The 17163-nt window shown below is 36.3% G+C and overlaps 1 protein-coding gene and 1 long non-coding RNA gene across 3 annotated transcripts; both read right to left on the bottom strand.

Annotated features, from left to right (window-relative positions):
• Window positions 1-58: 58 nt before the first annotated feature.
• nr1d2a (nuclear receptor subfamily 1, group D, member 2a) lies at window positions 59-16090 on the bottom strand. Its single transcript, XM_077229957.1, has 8 exons — window positions 15829-16090; window positions 12606-12812; window positions 12099-12187; window positions 11613-11757; window positions 10097-10563; window positions 8058-8243; window positions 2297-2507; window positions 59-1236 (listed from the first exon to the last, which is right to left on the bottom strand). Exons 1-8 carry the CDS (start codon window positions 15845-15847, stop codon window positions 1040-1042), a joined length of 1521 nt encoding a protein of 506 aa, XP_077086072.1. The 5' UTR covers window positions 15848-16090; the 3' UTR covers window positions 59-1039.
• Window positions 2508-3840, bottom strand: LOC143738075 (uncharacterized). 2 transcript variants are annotated; one of them, XR_013203828.1, is made up of 2 exons: window positions 3759-3840; window positions 2508-2616 (listed from the first exon to the last, which is right to left on the bottom strand). It is a non-coding gene; the product is annotated as an uncharacterized LOC143738075 (long non-coding RNA). The 2 variants fall into 2 exon arrangements; XR_013203827.1 differs by having other exon boundaries at window positions 2508-2676.
• Window positions 16091-17163: the final 1073 nt, after the last annotated feature.

The raw sequence follows: 17163 nt of genomic DNA on the forward strand, positions 1-17163 counted from the left end.
TTTCAGCGTCCTCTAGTGGGTAAAGATATGAAGTGCAATAAAGAGGCATGACAACAAATGACAAGTCAATATTTACTTTATAATGATATATTTCAAATAGATATACACAACTATACATACTGCACTGTTATTTATAAGGAACTGAAAAACATGGACACAGCAGAGCTGAACGCGGGAGTAGTACGTCATTTCCTATTGGTTATAGGCTGAGAAATGTCCATTATTGTCAAGCTGTTTCCATATGCATAGAGTAAACCGGGAGCAGTGCATCCCAAAATAACTGGGATTTTAACATGGTTTCCCTGCTCTGCGATCATCACCGATCAGAAAAACAAAACCCATGTGCGTAGATGTGGCAAAGAGTGATAAGGCAATCTGTACAAAGATCCATAAATAAACTCCATCTCTTTCACTTGTGCACGAAGCGTACTTTTGTTCACGTCCACTATACATGTTTCCCGCTGCCTAATGGAAGACTTATAACACCTCTCTGTACGTGGTCTATATAAAAACATCATTTAAAGTGACTCCTCTCCGCCCGTGCACCGTTATTATGGTGTCAGGGGAGCCGTAATACCCCATCTGTTCCTCGACACCTCGTGCAAAAGCATTGTCCTGTTATACAGGTGAAAACGATGCCAACATGCGGCTAGAAACAGACATACATTCAAAAAAAAATCACATCTTATATTTATATATATCTACAACACATATATTTTAAAGAAGACTTACTCTTTTGAACTAGATACGACGTAAAGCTGCTCTTATACGAATAGCCATGCGTTAGCAGCGATTGCACATAATGAAAAGACGATATGCTACTAAGGAGTCTAGTGTCTTACCCAAAAAATTTGAAACGTAGACAACCTTTGCTTGTGCGTAATGAGCAAATCACAATGATATCTAATATACCTTTCAAATCATCTGAAAGTTTTTGAATGCAAAACGATTGAGTAAAAAAAGCCTGTTAAATACATTCAAGAGTAAAAATGTACAGGCCAGATTGGTCAGAGGAGAGTGAAGGGAAGCACTGTCGTGGTTAAGGATGTATTTTGAAGGCTAGCAGCTCCTCGGAGTGCATGTTATTGAGCGAGCGCAGTTCGGGGAGCTTCAGGAGAAGCTTGGTGAAGACGGCGGCTTCGTTCGAGTGGTTCTTCATGATCAGGTTCCTCAGAGCTCGGATCAGGCTCTCCTGAAGGGCCTCCACGCCACTTACATTCTCAATGGCCGATCGGTCTGCAAAGGCATGCAAAAATGCTCAAGTTAGATGAAAGTTGCATGCTTGTAACCAATATTTGTGTGCGCAAATGATTTATAAATAATAAGTTAATAGCATAAATGTATATATATATATATATATATATATATATATTTGGCTATAAATTTATTTGTGCATTTTTAAATAAATATATAAATACATTAATAGCAAAAATTTATTATTTATATTAAATTTATATTTTTGTCTATAAATATATGTAAATTTTAAAAATAAATTATTTATAAATAAACTAATAGCATAATTTTATTTATTTACATTAAATTTATATTTTGTCAATAAATGTATTCATACATTTTAAAATAAATAATCTATACATAAATGAATAGCAAAAATGTATTCTTTATTATATTAAATTTATATTTTTTTGAATAAATGTATTTATAATTTTAACAAATATTTTATAGATAAATGAATGGCATACATGTATTATTTATATCAAATTAAATTTATATAAAAAATGTGTCATGTATTTCTATTAAATTTGTATTTTGCCTATAAACGTATTCATATTCATATTATAAAATAAAATAAAAATACATATAATAAATTAATAGCAAAATATGTTCTTTGTTTATATTTAATGTATATGTTTGTCTACAAATGTGTTCATAATTTAAAAATAAATTATTTATATTAAATTAATTACATAAAGTTTAATTAAAATTTAATTATAATATTAAGTTTTAGTAATTTTGCTATGTGGCCGGTCAGCAAAAGCATGCAAAAAATTTGTATGAATATAAACAACTACTTTATAACAATTAATAAAATAATTTTATAATTATTAAAAGAAAAACCATTCTGTATCAGTAATAAAACGATAATACCTAATACGCCTGTGCTGTGTTCGCAACGATAGAAATGCATGATGATAAAAAAAAAATTATAGTTTAAATCAATAATAAATAAATATTATTCAAAAAATGACTATTTATATTAAATAAAATGATGTTTATTCAAAGATAAATGTAAATAAACTGCGCTTCTGATGCTGAGCTGATATGTGTTTGCATGTACCTGCAGACACCAGCACCACAGCAGAGAACAGGCTCATCTCCTCCTCGTTGAGCTGCAGGACTGACAGCTTCTCGCTGAACTCAAACATGCAGGCGAGCAGCTCTCCGGCGCCCATCGAGCGCAACAGATCCACGCTGTACTTCGTCCCGCTGAGGAAGGTCACCGTGCGCTCCTTCACGTCGAACAACGGCACGAAGCGCACCATCAGAACCTGAGCGGAGGGAACAGGAGAGCGTTAGGCCGGGTGAACACTGCGGTTTATTATAGTCCTTTACGATTGGTGCTTGTCAAACATGATCATCACTGTAAGCCGTGTCACACTGTAAGATCTCAGTTATCATTAATGTCACACTGTAAGATCTCAGTTATCATTAATGTCACTGTAAGATCTCAGTTATCATTAATGTCACACTGTAAGATCTCAGTTATCATTAATGTCACACTGTAAGATCTCAGTTATCAATAATGTCACACTGTAAGATCTCAGTTATCATTAATGTCACTGTAAGATCTCAGTTATCATTAATGTCACACTGTAAGATCTCAGTTATCATTAATGTCACACTGTAAGATCTCAGTTATCATTAATGTCACACTGTAAGATCTCAGTTATCATTAATGTCACACTGTAAGATCTCAGTTATCATTAATGTCACACTGTAAGATCTCAGTTATCATTAATGTCGCACTGTAAGATCTCAGTTATCATTAATGTCGCACTGTAAGATCTCAGTTATCATTAATGTCACACTGTAAGATCTCAGTTATCATTAATGTCGCACTGTAAGATCTCAGTTATCATTAATGTCGCACTGTAAGATCTCAGTTATCATTAATGTCACACTGTAAGATCTCAGTTATCATTAATGTCACACTGTAAGATCTCAGTTATCATTAATGTCGCACTGTAAGATCTCAGTTATCATTAATGTCGCACTGTAAGATCTCAGTTATCATTAATGTCACACTGTAAGATCTCAGTTATCATTAATGTCACACTGTAAGATCTCAGTTATCATTAATGTCGCACTGTAAGATCTCAGTTATCATTAATGTCACACTGTAAGATCTCAGTTATCATTAATGTCGCACTGTAAGATCTCAGTTATCATTAATGTCACACTGTAAGATCTCAGTTATCATTAATGTCACACTGTAAGATCTCAGTTATCATTAATGTCACACTGTAAGATCTCAGTTATCATTAATGTCACACTGTAAGATCTCAGTTATCATTAATGTCGCACTGTAAGATCTCAGTTATCATTAATGTCGCACTGTAAGATCTCAGTTATCATTAATGTCGCACTGTAAGATCTCAGTTATCATTAATGTCGCACTGTAAGATCTCAGTTATCATTAATGTCACACTGTAAGATCTCAGTTATCATTAATGTCACACTGTAAGATCTCAGTTATCATTAATGTCACACTGTAAGATCTCAGTTATCATTAATGTCACCTGTAAGATCTCAGTTATCATTAATGTCACTGTAAGATCTCAGTTATCATTAATGTCACACTGTAAGATCTCAGTTATCATTAATGTCGCACTGTAAGATCTCAGTTATCATTAATGTCGCACTGTAAGATCTCAGTTATCATTAATGTCGCACTGTAAGATCTCAGTTATCATTAATGTCACACTGTAAGATCTCAGTTATCATTAATGTCGCACTGTAAGATCTCAGTTATCATTAATGTCACACTGTAAGATCTCAGTTATCATTAATGTCGCACTGTAAGATCTCAGTTATCATTAATGTCGCACTGTAAGATCTCAGTTATCATTAATGTCGCACTGTAAGATCTCAGTTATCATTAATGTCGCACTGTAAGATCTCAGTTCTCATTAATGTCGCACTGTAAGATCTCAGTTATCATTAATGTCACACTGTAAGATCTCAGTTCTCATTAATGTCGCACTGTAAGATCTCAGTTATCATTAATGTCACACTGTAAGATCTCAGTTATCATTAATGTCGCACTGTAAGATCTCAGTTCTCATTAATGTCGCACTGTAAGATCTCAGTTATCATTAATGTCACACTGTAAGATCTCAGTTATCATTAATGTCGCACTGTAAGATCTCAGTTATCATTAATGTCGCACTGTAAGATCTCAGTTATCATTAATGTCGCACTGTAAGATCTCAGTTATCATTAATGTCGCACTGTAAGATCTCAGTTATCATTAATGTCACACTGTAAGATCTCAGTTATCATTAATGTCACACTGTAAGATCTCAGTTATCATTAATGTCACACTGTAAGATCTCAGTTATCATTAATGTCGCACTGTAAGATCTCAGTTATCATTAATGTCGCACTGTAAGATCTCAGTTATCATTAATGTCGCACTGTAAGATCTCAGTTATCATTAATGTCGCACTGTAAGATCTCAGTTATCATTAATGTCGCACTGTAAGATCTCAGTTCTCATTAATGTCGCACTGTAAGATCTCAGTTATCATTAATGTCACACTGTAAGATCTCAGTTCTCATTAATGTCGCACTGTAAGATCTCAGTTATCATTAATGTCACACTGTAAGATCTCAGTTATCATTAATGTCGCACTGTAAGATCTCAGTTATCATTAATGTCACACTGTAAGATCTCAGTTATCATTAATGTCGCACTGTAAGATCTCAGTTATCATTAATGTCGCACTGTAAGATCTCAGTTATCATTAATGTCACACTGTAAGATCTCAGTTATCATTAATGTCGCACTGTAAGATCTCTGTTATCATTAATGTCACACTGTAAGATCTCAGTTATCAATAATGTCACACTGTAAGATCTCAGTTATCATTAATGTCACACTGTAAGATCTCAGTTATCATTAATGTCACACTGTAAGATCTCAGTTATCATTAATGTCACACTGTAAGATCTCAGTTATCATTAATGTCGCACTGTAAGATCTCAGTTATCATTAATGTCACACTGTAAGATCTCAGTTATCATTAATGTCGCACTGTAAGATCTCAGTTATCATTAATGTCACACTGTAAGATCTCAGTTATCATTAATGTCGCACTGTAAGATCTCAGTTATCATTAATGTCACACTGTAAGATCTCAGTTATCATTAATGTCGCACTGTAAGATCTCAGTTATCATTAATGTCACACTGTAAGATCTCAGTTATCATTAATGTCACACTGTAAGATCTCAGTTATCATTAATGTCACACTGTAAGATCTCAGTTCTCATTAATGTCGCACTGTAAGATCTCAGTTATCATTAATGTCACACTGTAAGATCTCAGTTATCATTAATGTCGCACTGTAAGATCTCAGTTATCATTAATGTCACACTGTAAGATCTCAGTTATCATTAATGTCGCACTGTAAGATCTCAGTTATCATTAATGTCGCACTGTAAGATCTCAGTTATCATTAATGTCGCACTGTAAGATCTCAGTTATCATTAATGTCGCACTGTAAGATCTCAGTTATCATTAATGTCGCACTGTAAGATCTCAGTTATCATTAATGTCACACTGTAAGATCTCAGTTATCATTAATGTCACACTGTAAGATCTCAGTTATCATTAATGTCGCACTGTAAGATCTCAGTTATCATTAATGTCACACTGTAAGATCTCAGTTATCATTAATGTCGCACTGTAAGATCTCAGTTATCATTAATGTCACACTGTAAGATCTCAGTTATCATTAATGTCGCACTGTAAGATCTCAGTTATCATTAATGTCACACTGTAAGATCTCAGTTATCATTAATGTCACACTGTAAGATCTCAGTTATCATTAATGTCACACTGTAAGATCTCAGTTATCATTAATGTCGCACTGTAAGATCTCAGTTATCATTAATGTCGCACTGTAAGATCTCAGTTATCATTAATGTCGCACTGTAAGATCTCAGTTATCATTAATGTCGCACTGTAAGCTCTCAGTTATCATTAATGTCGCACTGTAAGATCTCAGTTATCATTAATGTCACACTGTAAGATCTCAGTTATCATTAATGTCGCACTGTAAGATCTCAGTTATCATTAATGTCACACTGTAAGATCTCAGTTATCATTAATGTCGCACTGTAAGATCTCAGTTATCATTAATGTCGCACTGTAAGATCTCAGTTATCATTAATGTCGCACTGTAAGATCTCAGTTATCATTAATGTCGCACTGTAAGATCTCAGTTATCATTAATGTCGCACTGTAAGATCTCAGTTATCATTAATGTCACACTGTAAGATCTCAGTTATCATTAATGTCACACTGTAAGATCTCAGTTATCATTAATGTCGCACTGTAAGATCTCAGTTATCATTAATGTCACACTGTAAGATCTCAGTTATCATTAATGTCACACTGTAAGATCTCAGTTATCATTAATGTCGCACTGTAAGATCTCAGTTATCATTAATGTCACACTGTAAGATCTCAGTTATCATTAATGTCACTGTAAGATCTCTGTTATCATTAATGTCACTGTAAGATCTCAGTTATCATTAATGTCGCACTGTAAGATCTCAGTTATCATTAATGTCACATTGTAAGATCTCAGTTATCATTAATGTCACACTGTAAGATCTCAGTTATCATTAATGTCGCACTGTAAGATCTCAGTTATCATTAATGTCACTGTAAGATCTCAGTTATCATTAATGTCGCACTGTAAGATCTCAGTTATCATTAATGTCGCACTGTAAGATCTCAGTTATCATTAATGTCACACTGTAAGATCTCAGTTATCATTAATGTCGCACTGTAAGATCTCAGTTATCATTAATGTCACTGTAAGATCTCAGTTATCATTAATGTCACATTGTAAGATCTCAGTTATCATTAATGTCACACTGTAAGATCTCAGTTATCATTAATGTCGCACTGTAAGATCTCAGTTATCATTAATGTCACACTGTAAGATCTCAGTTATCATTAATGTCACACTGTAAGATCTCAGTTATCATTAATGTCGCACTGTAAGATCTCAGTTATCATTAATGTCACACTGTAAGATCTCAGTTATCATTAATGTCACACTGTAAGATCTCAGTTATCATTAATGTCGCACTGTAAGATCTCAGTTATCATTAATGTCACACTGTAAGATCTCAGTTATCATTAATGTCACACTGTAAGATCTCAGTTATCATTAATGTCACACTGTAAGATCTCAGTTGTCATTAATGTCACTGTAAGATCTCAGTTATCATTAATGTCACACTGTAAGATCTCAGTTGTCATTAATGTCACACTGTAAGATCTCAGTTGTCATTAATGTCACACTGTAAGATCTCAGTTGTCATTAATGTCACACTGTAAGATCTCAGTTATCATTAATAACAGTCAAGACGAGTTAAAAAAGGACGCACACAAGAAAACTTGTCCTTGGTTTTACATCATAAATCAATGACAGGTTCGGTGACGGTGAGCTGCGTTACACGCGGGATTTAAACGGTGGCTACAAAGAAATCTCTCACGTTTATTTTGGTCGTGGCTAGCTTTGAAAAACGAAGACAATTTGACGGTGTTCGTGGGAGAATCACTGCAGGACTGAGAGGAAACTCCTCTGACACTGCCAGAGTTTCGATGATTGGCAGCGTTCATTAACCAGCTGTCGGTGAACGCGTCAAACTAACGATCAAAGACTTCAGATTTTAGCCTAGGATCAGAGGAATCTTTTAGGATTTACAAAATTTGTCTCAGACAGGCCAAAATCACACAGTGTGAACCGGGTTAAAGAGTGTGATGGACAGAGTGTGTCGGGACTCGTGTTGCCTCACCTCGAATGTTCCCGCCTTGAGGAGGTTAACCTGGTCGTGTTGGGAGAGCTCCTGGAAGCCAGGGATCCGCTTGGCAAATTCCACGACTTCTCGTACAGCAGGGATGAAACTCTTGGAGAAATCCTCCCAGATTTCATGACCAGGCTTGCAGGGGTCGACGAAGGGGGAGACGCTCATGGGACACACCTGACAGAAGACCAACAGAGACAACTTACACCAGAATCACTTTAGTGCTAAAACGGCTCTGTTTCTATCGTGCTGGGAATCATTGGTGTGCTATTGGCTGTTCCTAAAAATAGAAAGATACATTCTTTTGGCAAAAATCTCAATGAGTTCTTTTTTTAAAATTTATTTATTTATTGATTATGTATCAAACAATAAGCAGACAAAGGACAGAACTTCTACAGGGATGAAATTATAACAAATACATGTTAAGTTTCTCCCAAAAATAAATAAATATATAAATAATAATATATACATACATACACACATATATACATATATACATAAATATATACATATATACACACACACACACATATATATATATGTACATACATATGTACATACATATATACACACACACATATACATATATACACATATATATACATACATAAAATAACATGATAAACATATACAGAGGAAATATTATGTGTTAGTGGTATTACCAAAAAAATCATCATAATATTTCAAGAATCTGTCACTTTTCTGGTTGTTAATCAACCTTAGAGATTTGAGAAATGCATCAATTTCAATTAAGAAATGTGGAAAAGAAGGCTGTGATTTAGAGATCAATGTGTTCTCGTACTACGTCATCATTAACCAATGAAGTTCAATTGCAATAATCAAGTATGCAAGTACAGACGACGCATGAAAGTGCCGAGATGTGTTCTTGATATCGATTATGCATCGAATGTAGACTTGAGAGAATCGAACCGTTAAAAATCCCAGAAGAAGTAAGCTGACCTATAACCTTTAACCGTCTCGGTTCACACTTCAGAGATTCCTGCTGCCGGCTCGAAATACGTGAAAGTAGACATTTGTCCGTCTCTTTCGCTTCATTTTAATAAAGTGATAAAGACCTTAAGAAAGCGGCAGTATTTATTTAAAATAATTGTTTGAAAATTGACAAAGCATCGGTAACACACAGGCTACTCATTTTCATAAATGCACACGGTAATATAAAAAATATAAACTTATATGAAAACAATGTCTATAATAATATGATCAGCGTGAACGCAAGTCCGTTCTTTGCGTTCTTGGAATTATGGAATGTGTTCTTCGCAGAGAATGCAATCCCATAATGCATTGTGTCGAGCTTGAAAAAAAATGTGCCTTTATGAATGCGTTAGCAGACGCTTTAATCCAACAAAAGCACCAGGTGAACAAGCTTGATCCCAACGATCAATCAGTTCCAAAAAATAAATACTTAAACTGTGCTAATTGTACGCAAAGAAGTTGACAAAAAATATTTACTCTCCAGAATTTGATGATAATATAGCACAATTAACGATTTACAAGCAACGATTTTTGTACAGGAGAAGGATTTTCAACACAGCACAAGGTGTTAAGAAAACTTTTTTTTACTAGTTTCAGTTTTAGTTAACAATAACACCACTGATCCTACGTTATTATTGCTAATATTGATGTATAAACAGCAGAAGGTCACCAATCAGATGTCCTCTGTTTCCTCATACCAATTTAGCTCAACCAATTACCAAGCAATGCTTCATGTTGTTCAGTTTGTGGTGTAAAAAGGTGCATTAACAATTAAAGAAAAAACACTTCAGCAAAACATGATCAAGTCAAAGTGTCTGAATCATTTTTAGTCCCAAATTTGTATACATTTTACTGGTAGTCACTGTATGAAGAATTTTCGGGTATACTATGTCACAGTTTACTTTATTTAGCTATCCTCACTTACATAAATTAACTATAGTGTCCTGCACCCACTACCAAAAAAATATATCTAAAAAATAAATCTGGTGTCTGAATAACTTTCGGTTTGACTGTATAAACAGCAGAAGGCCACTAACCAGATGTCGTATGTTTCCCCCCGTCTGGAGTTTGTTCATGTTGTTTCCGTGGAGAGGCAAGTTTTCCGGCTGACGAATGCAAGGGCTCTGAATGCACGCCTGGGTCACATGATACGCCGTCACATGTTCCCTGTAAGATCCAGGCGTTTCGGAGCCGGGTGAGCTGAACATGAACAGATCCTTACGGGGAACGAGTCCGTTGCTCACCGAATCCTCCTCTCCGCTGTCCGAGGAACAAGACGAGGCCGTGTCCATGGGAGCGCTCGACTCCGAGTCCCGGGACAGATCCGACGTGGACCGAGGAGACGCGGGCGGAGACAGGGAAGAGGAGCTGCTGGTCTCGACGGCACACGGGACGTGAAGCATGTGCTGAAGCTGACTGTTGTTCATCATGTTATTCATGGCCGTCTGCATCTCCAGGAGCATCCGCTGCTTCTCCCGCTTCGGGATGCGTCCGAATCGCACAGCTGAAAAAAGACAGATTGTTTGTTGAATTATGCCTTTTTGCATGTTCATCTTATTAGTGCGTTTAATGTTGCTGTTTGAGCATGAAAACGCTCTGAGTTCTTCTCTGTATCAGAGTCAGTGTTTCTTTCCGGTTGAGTTAGTTAGTAGTGTGTTTTAACCCTAGACTGTAAAGAAATATGTCCCTGACGTCACCCGTAGTGTCTCTGAAGAGCATTTTTGAAGCCCAAAAGTGGGCGGAGCCGGCCATCGCCATCTTGGCAGCGTCACTCCCGGATAAACGAACATGTGCAGCGATGCAGATTAGCTGAGGTGACGTGACACTAGCAGACAAATGGCTAATAGTGACATCAGCAATCCACCTGTCACTCAAGTGGCCACACCCTTAATTATGCAGAACTTTAACAGTCTTCATGAAGGGCTAAATTTGCTAAATAGACCAAAACCACTTTTTGCACCAGGCTGTAAACATGTTTTTCTGCTGTAAAGTTGGGCATATTAACATGCGGGTCTATGGGATTGACTCTCTTTTGCAGCCGGTCTCTAGTGGCCAGTCGATGAACTGCAGTTTAAGTCACTTCCGTGTGGGTTTCAAGAGAGACCGGAAGGTTATCGCTCGGTTGAAACTGGAGGTTATGGTAAGGAGCGGGACATTTCCCAAACACACGCAAAGTGCTTGACCAATCACAACACACTGCTCCAGCCTACCAATCAGAGCACAGTGTGCTTTTCAGAAGGAGGGGCTTCATAGAGACAGGAACTAAACAGAGCGTTACTGACAGACTGGGAAGAGAGGAGCCGCAACAATGGAGAATATGGAGAAAATAACGTGTTTTTGAATATAATCAGGCATTAAAACCTTTCTAGTAGAGCCTAAATACAAAATCAAGAAAAGGGCAGAATTGAATCCTCTTTAAGATTCAATGCTTTCAGTTTTTCCCCGTTGAACCATTTTTTCTGCTTGACTAGTAAAAAAGTAGTTGTGTAAGTCCTAATGTCAACATCACAAAAGCTTGAGCTCATAAGGAAGAAGAATAAGCTTGAAACTCACCGTCTCGTGACATCCCGACAGATAAGCACTTCTTGAAGCGGCACTGCTGGCAGCGGTTGCGGTTTATCCGCACAATAGTGCAGCTCTCCGTCTTCAGGCATTTCTTATATTGAATATTCTGCTGGATGCTTCTTCTGAAGAAGCCCTGTAAAAATAATCAGTGCAATTATTCCCTAGCAGTGCTTAGTTTTATTTATATACTATTATAGTATTTCTTTATTATATAAATAACAGCTCCAAGTATTTTATACCGGGACATATTACGGGTCTGTTCCAAATACTACAAAGTAAATCAAGTTTGACTTGACTTGATTTGATTTGAAAGTATGCATGCAGCGCTGCTCTAGAAATTGGCTAAAAGGTTCGTTTTCACATTGTGATCGTGCCAATGATGCCTTAAAATGCGCCATTACCTGTACATGAGCGGATCACTGTTTTGGAACAGACTCAAACTGTTAGCTGATCCTGAGAGAAGCGTGTCCTTACCTTGCAGCCTTCGCAGGCATGGACGCCGTAGTGGAAGCCCGAGGCCACGTCTCCACACACTTTACACAGTAACACCATTCCATTGAGCTCTGGAAAATATGCATGTAAGAGTCAAACCCAGTGCACAAAAACATGCACGAATTGATTTCAAATATGCATTTTCTAGATTACAGAATGTTGTTATTGTTTGTGCTTGGTTACATGAAAATTGGTTATGCTGCATCTTAAATTCAATGATCTTGCATTTGTTTTATTGTAAATGCTTAATGACGGTCATGGGACTGAAACATTGCTAAATAAATGTTTATGTTTTTTGCAAGTTGGGATAGTGTGTGGGATTTATTGATGCGCACCTATCAATTATTTGCAGATGTACTAGGTCATTTGTTTATTGACTAGATTACAATTATTGACTAGATAAAAAAATGCAATGCAATGTCAAAATGACTATTGAATCCCATATAAAGCTGATTCCGCACATCTTCCTGGCAATCTTTTGTAACTCACTGGTGATGCTGCTCTTGGCAGCGAGGCTCTTGTCGCGTGGGTGAAGGCGTTTCGACAGAAGGCCAGGGCTGGGCAGGTCTGTGATACGGCTCGGTTTAGTGGGCAGAGGAGGGGAGGATGATGGGGATTGGCTGTTCGAGCTGTCACTCATGCAGGACTCAAGGCTGGAGGCGGAGCTTGAGGAGCAGACGTAGGCTATCACGCCTCCTTGGAAACAAAAAAAAAGTTTTTAAGACAAAATTATGAACAGTACTACACATTTACAAATTGATATGCAAATATGCATTTCCTAGATTAAAAAAATGAAAGATTGGAAAAATTTATAAAAAAATGCAAAAAGTTGATTTTAAAGGTGCGTTCACACCGCCGCCGACTTGAGCTTCCAAAGCGGCCGGAAGTCATTCATTTTCAATGGAAGCTGGCTTCTCTCAGCTGCAAGGAGCGTCAAATCCCTCGGCGTCGCGTTTTGGGCGTTTTGAGCGTTTTGAGCGTCAATCAGAAAGTTGAAAGAAGCTCAACTTTATGGTAATTAGCTATGACGCGGTTCAGCGGCAAGCAGCGGCAAAACGCCAGAAACCAATCAGAATAAAGACGTCCTTCACTCTGGCTGATTCCGGAGAAACATACGATGTGAACTTTCGTTCCTACCAAAACATTAGTTCCGAGAAAATGGAGGAGAAGCTGATAATCGCTGTTGCTGGGTTTCCTAACATATATGATATGACGTTGTTTGCTTACAGGGACCAGTTACAAAAGAACGAGGCATGGGAATGCAATTCATTTGCTCACGGTGACAAAGATTTGACCAATTGCACTAATGCAGATAATAGCCTAATGCAAATAATAATAATAATAATAATAGCTAATTATTATTTTTTTCCCCGACCAAAAGGGACCAAAACAGTTATACAAATGCTGTCATTATAAAAGGTTTCTTCAATGTATTGCTTGTTTTTTCTGTTTATTACATTTCATGTTGTGACACTTCTCTTCTCCCTGCTACGTCAGAGCGTCCAAAGCGTCAAGGAGCTTCCCCGTGCTTTTTGACAAGCGTCCTTGACAGAGCGGCCAGAGCTTCTTTGACGCTCAAGTCGGCGGCGGTGTGAACGTACAGTAATACCCCTTGTTTTAGTTTTTTGTTCTACTGGTCTAATAATGAATCTAATAATGCTCTTGTTTTTATGGAATCTTGTTTCTGCCACTAATAAATAGGTAATTACTACTTTAGGCTACATCTTGGAATTCTGACTTAATTTCTCGGAATTCTGAGTTTACATCTTGGAATTCTGACTTTATTTCTCAGAATTCTGAGTTTACATCTTGGAATTCTGACTTAATTTCTCGGAATTCTGAGTTTACATCTTGGAATTCGTACTTTATTTCTCGGAATTCTGAGTTTACATCTTGGAATTCTGACTTAATTTCTCGGAATTCTGAGTTTACATCTTAGAGTTCTGACTTTTTGTTTCCGTCACGGAATAAATAAATAAAAAGGTTTAAAAAGTACTTCATATTGCAACTTTATCACAACTTGGACTGTTCTCCAAATTGTAAGTTAATGTCACAATTCTGAGTTTATTGAGCTTTTTTTTGTGAACAAAAACTTTAAATTGTGATATAAAAAGCTGCAGTTACCTTTTTAATTTTTTATTATGTGGCGGAAAATGAGCTTATTATATTAATCTTATACAGGCAAAAAACAAAAGTACATCAATCCCATTACAAATGAAGATGTACTGAAACTGTTATACTCGTGATACAGTTTAACCTGCTTCATTGCATTTCATTCGCATATTGTATAACTGCGTAAACATCAATGGATCTATGCTATGGAGACTTTTTTTAAATTATTATATGAATTATATATTTATATAATCTTATAATGATCCCATGTTGGATGAACTTCCCTATTTTAGACAGCTCATGATGACCCAGTTTTAAATGAACGAAACTGCAAAGCATTGTTTAATTACACTATATAGACTGTAGCACTAGTACCATGGTTAAATGAATATGGTAATGATTGAGTATCATGGCATATGTATATATCAAAAGAACAATTTGATACCATCAATGTATTTTTATTGGGTAAAGCAGTCAAAGATGTACGCTACAAGAATAAATGGATTTATTCTACACTAACCGGGTGTGCCTTCACAAACACAGTATAAATGTGCTAGATATTTTTAAAAGGAAATGGGAAGTTACCTAAATGTTTGCTCACCCTAAGTTTCTCAGACCCACCCACACGTGGACCTCTCGTGTTTTGTACGGGAAGAATATCTAGGTCACTAGCTGTCTACTGCCTCCCTCACGTGGTACTGCAGAGTCTCGCGTCAGGGCAGTGTGCTAAATTGTGCAATCGCCTGGTTTCGACCAATCAGAGGTTACGTATCGGGCAGGTCAAGACCAATCAGCGGCCGAGCCTCGTCTCCTCGTACACACATGCACATGACTGAGCCATGTGAGCTCGATGCCTTCTAGTACTGCGAGTACTGAGTGTGCGTGACGTCACGGGCACTCCTAACCCACATACACTGTTTGACGTGCACTACGTTGCAGCAATGCAATGCAAGCAATGGAAAGCATGTCAAAGGTGCTTTAAATCACAAAATAAAATTGAATAGTGCACATCTACTTTGTGATACCGTAAAAGAGGTTTAAAGCGTCACTTACATGTCATAGAGACGGTATTACAATATTTTTGACATTTTATTACACAATTTTTTTTACACATAAATCAGTAAAGATATGCACAACAGAATGAGGGTTATATGTAGATTAAACAAGAAATGCAATTCATTAACTTCTTAGTCAAGAAACATACTATTATGCACACATAATAAAGATGACAAATAAGATTTTTAATTAAAAAATATATTTTTTATCAAGATTTTTTATAGGGATTTCTCTCAAAACAGCTATTTCTAGCTGCATTTAAGAGGAACTAAATCTATCTAACATGTCTGTGTCTAGAAATCACTAGAAATAAATGCTTATTCCTTAATACTTGCCGGTTTTTCCAAGACAGTGGAAATCGTGTATGCTATATCAAAATATAATCTGATAGGCTACATCACTGTTGCAACTGTAAACATTTCCTTTCTTCAAATAACAGGAGTAGCCTGATTTTCCTTATCATGCTTAAACACGTAATACATACAAATATGAATTAAAAACATAATACATAATAATTACAAGCAATAATAATGACACGTCTTACCTTGCTTTGTTGATTGCATGTTTTCAGTGTTCAGACTCTTGATAGGCTATCTATAATTCTGCCTGTCAGTAGTCTAATAATATCAGCTATAGCGCTTTATGTGTAACTCGAGCAGATCAGATCCAGTGTTTGTTCAGATCCTTCGGTGTTTCATCTGTTCTCTCGAGCGTTCGGACTCACAATGGAACGAAAGGAACTCCCAGGTCTCGCACGAGCGCTCAGAACTCAATGTTCTCGAGCTGGTGTTTCCGTCACTGGCTCCGCCCCTTTAACCCAGTGACACACTTTCACCCGTCCAGAGGCGAAACACGCGTATGGCAAGCCGTTTTAGCTTTTAGTCATTACACAGGGTATGAATTCTTGATATCAACAATTTTTACTAGTTGAAATGCCAATGTTGATATCAGAAATTGCATTTCCATTAGTAAAAATGTTAATTCTTGACATCAACAATAACGCCATCGCTCGAATACGAATTCTTGATATCAAGAATTAAATAATTTTCAAGTAAAAACTATAACTCTTGATATCTGTAATTGGAGTGTCACTAGTTAAATCTCACCATAGGCCGCCATTAAAATTCAATTGTTGATTTCAAGAATTGATTTCTTACTAGACTAGTTGAAATTCCAATTTCACATAGGCCTATCAGAAATAGAAATACAATACTTACTAGTAAAAATCAATAATTGCGTGGTTAACAGTCCAAATGTCTGTTCTTGATATCAACAATTGAATTGCTACTAGTAAACATGTTCATTTTTTATTTACAGTGTACATTTTTGATATAATGAATGTGAATTTTATACCTTTTTAAATTCGGCATGAAATCAAAATTGACATTATTTTAACGGAGTATTGTGATGTTTGTTATAAATTATCCGTGCACATCATTATTGTTTTAAATTCATGTTCCTGGTCTTGAATCAGAATAACAGCATCATCTCTTCTCTTCTGTGATGACGAGGGCGTTGCAACCTGTCAATCACATGAGATCCACCAATAGCAAACCACAAACATTCAATAAATTCCCAATGAACAAAATTAAGCCCCGCCCAACATTTGTTCTTGTTTGAGAAGCATTTCACTCGATAAGCGGCACAGTAGGGAAGAAAAGTTTTTATTCATTAACACACAAGAATGGCATTAATATAGGCCTATTACATTTTAAAATCCGCTAATAATTCCAACCGTGTTTTTAAAATGTCTTTGGTTCACTTTAAGAAAATATGCAGCAATGGTGTTGACTTATGAATTTGTACATGGTTTGTCTTAAAGCATATTAAAAACACCACACATATACTTATAAACAACGTTAAAAACTCGATTTTCACT

Source organism: Siphateles boraxobius, unplaced genomic scaffold (assembly GCF_051911475.1).
Source record: "Siphateles boraxobius isolate OS27281-9 unplaced genomic scaffold, OSU_SipBor_1 137, whole genome shotgun sequence".
NCBI classification, from domain to species: Eukaryota; Metazoa; Chordata; class Actinopteri; order Cypriniformes; family Leuciscidae; genus Siphateles; species Siphateles boraxobius.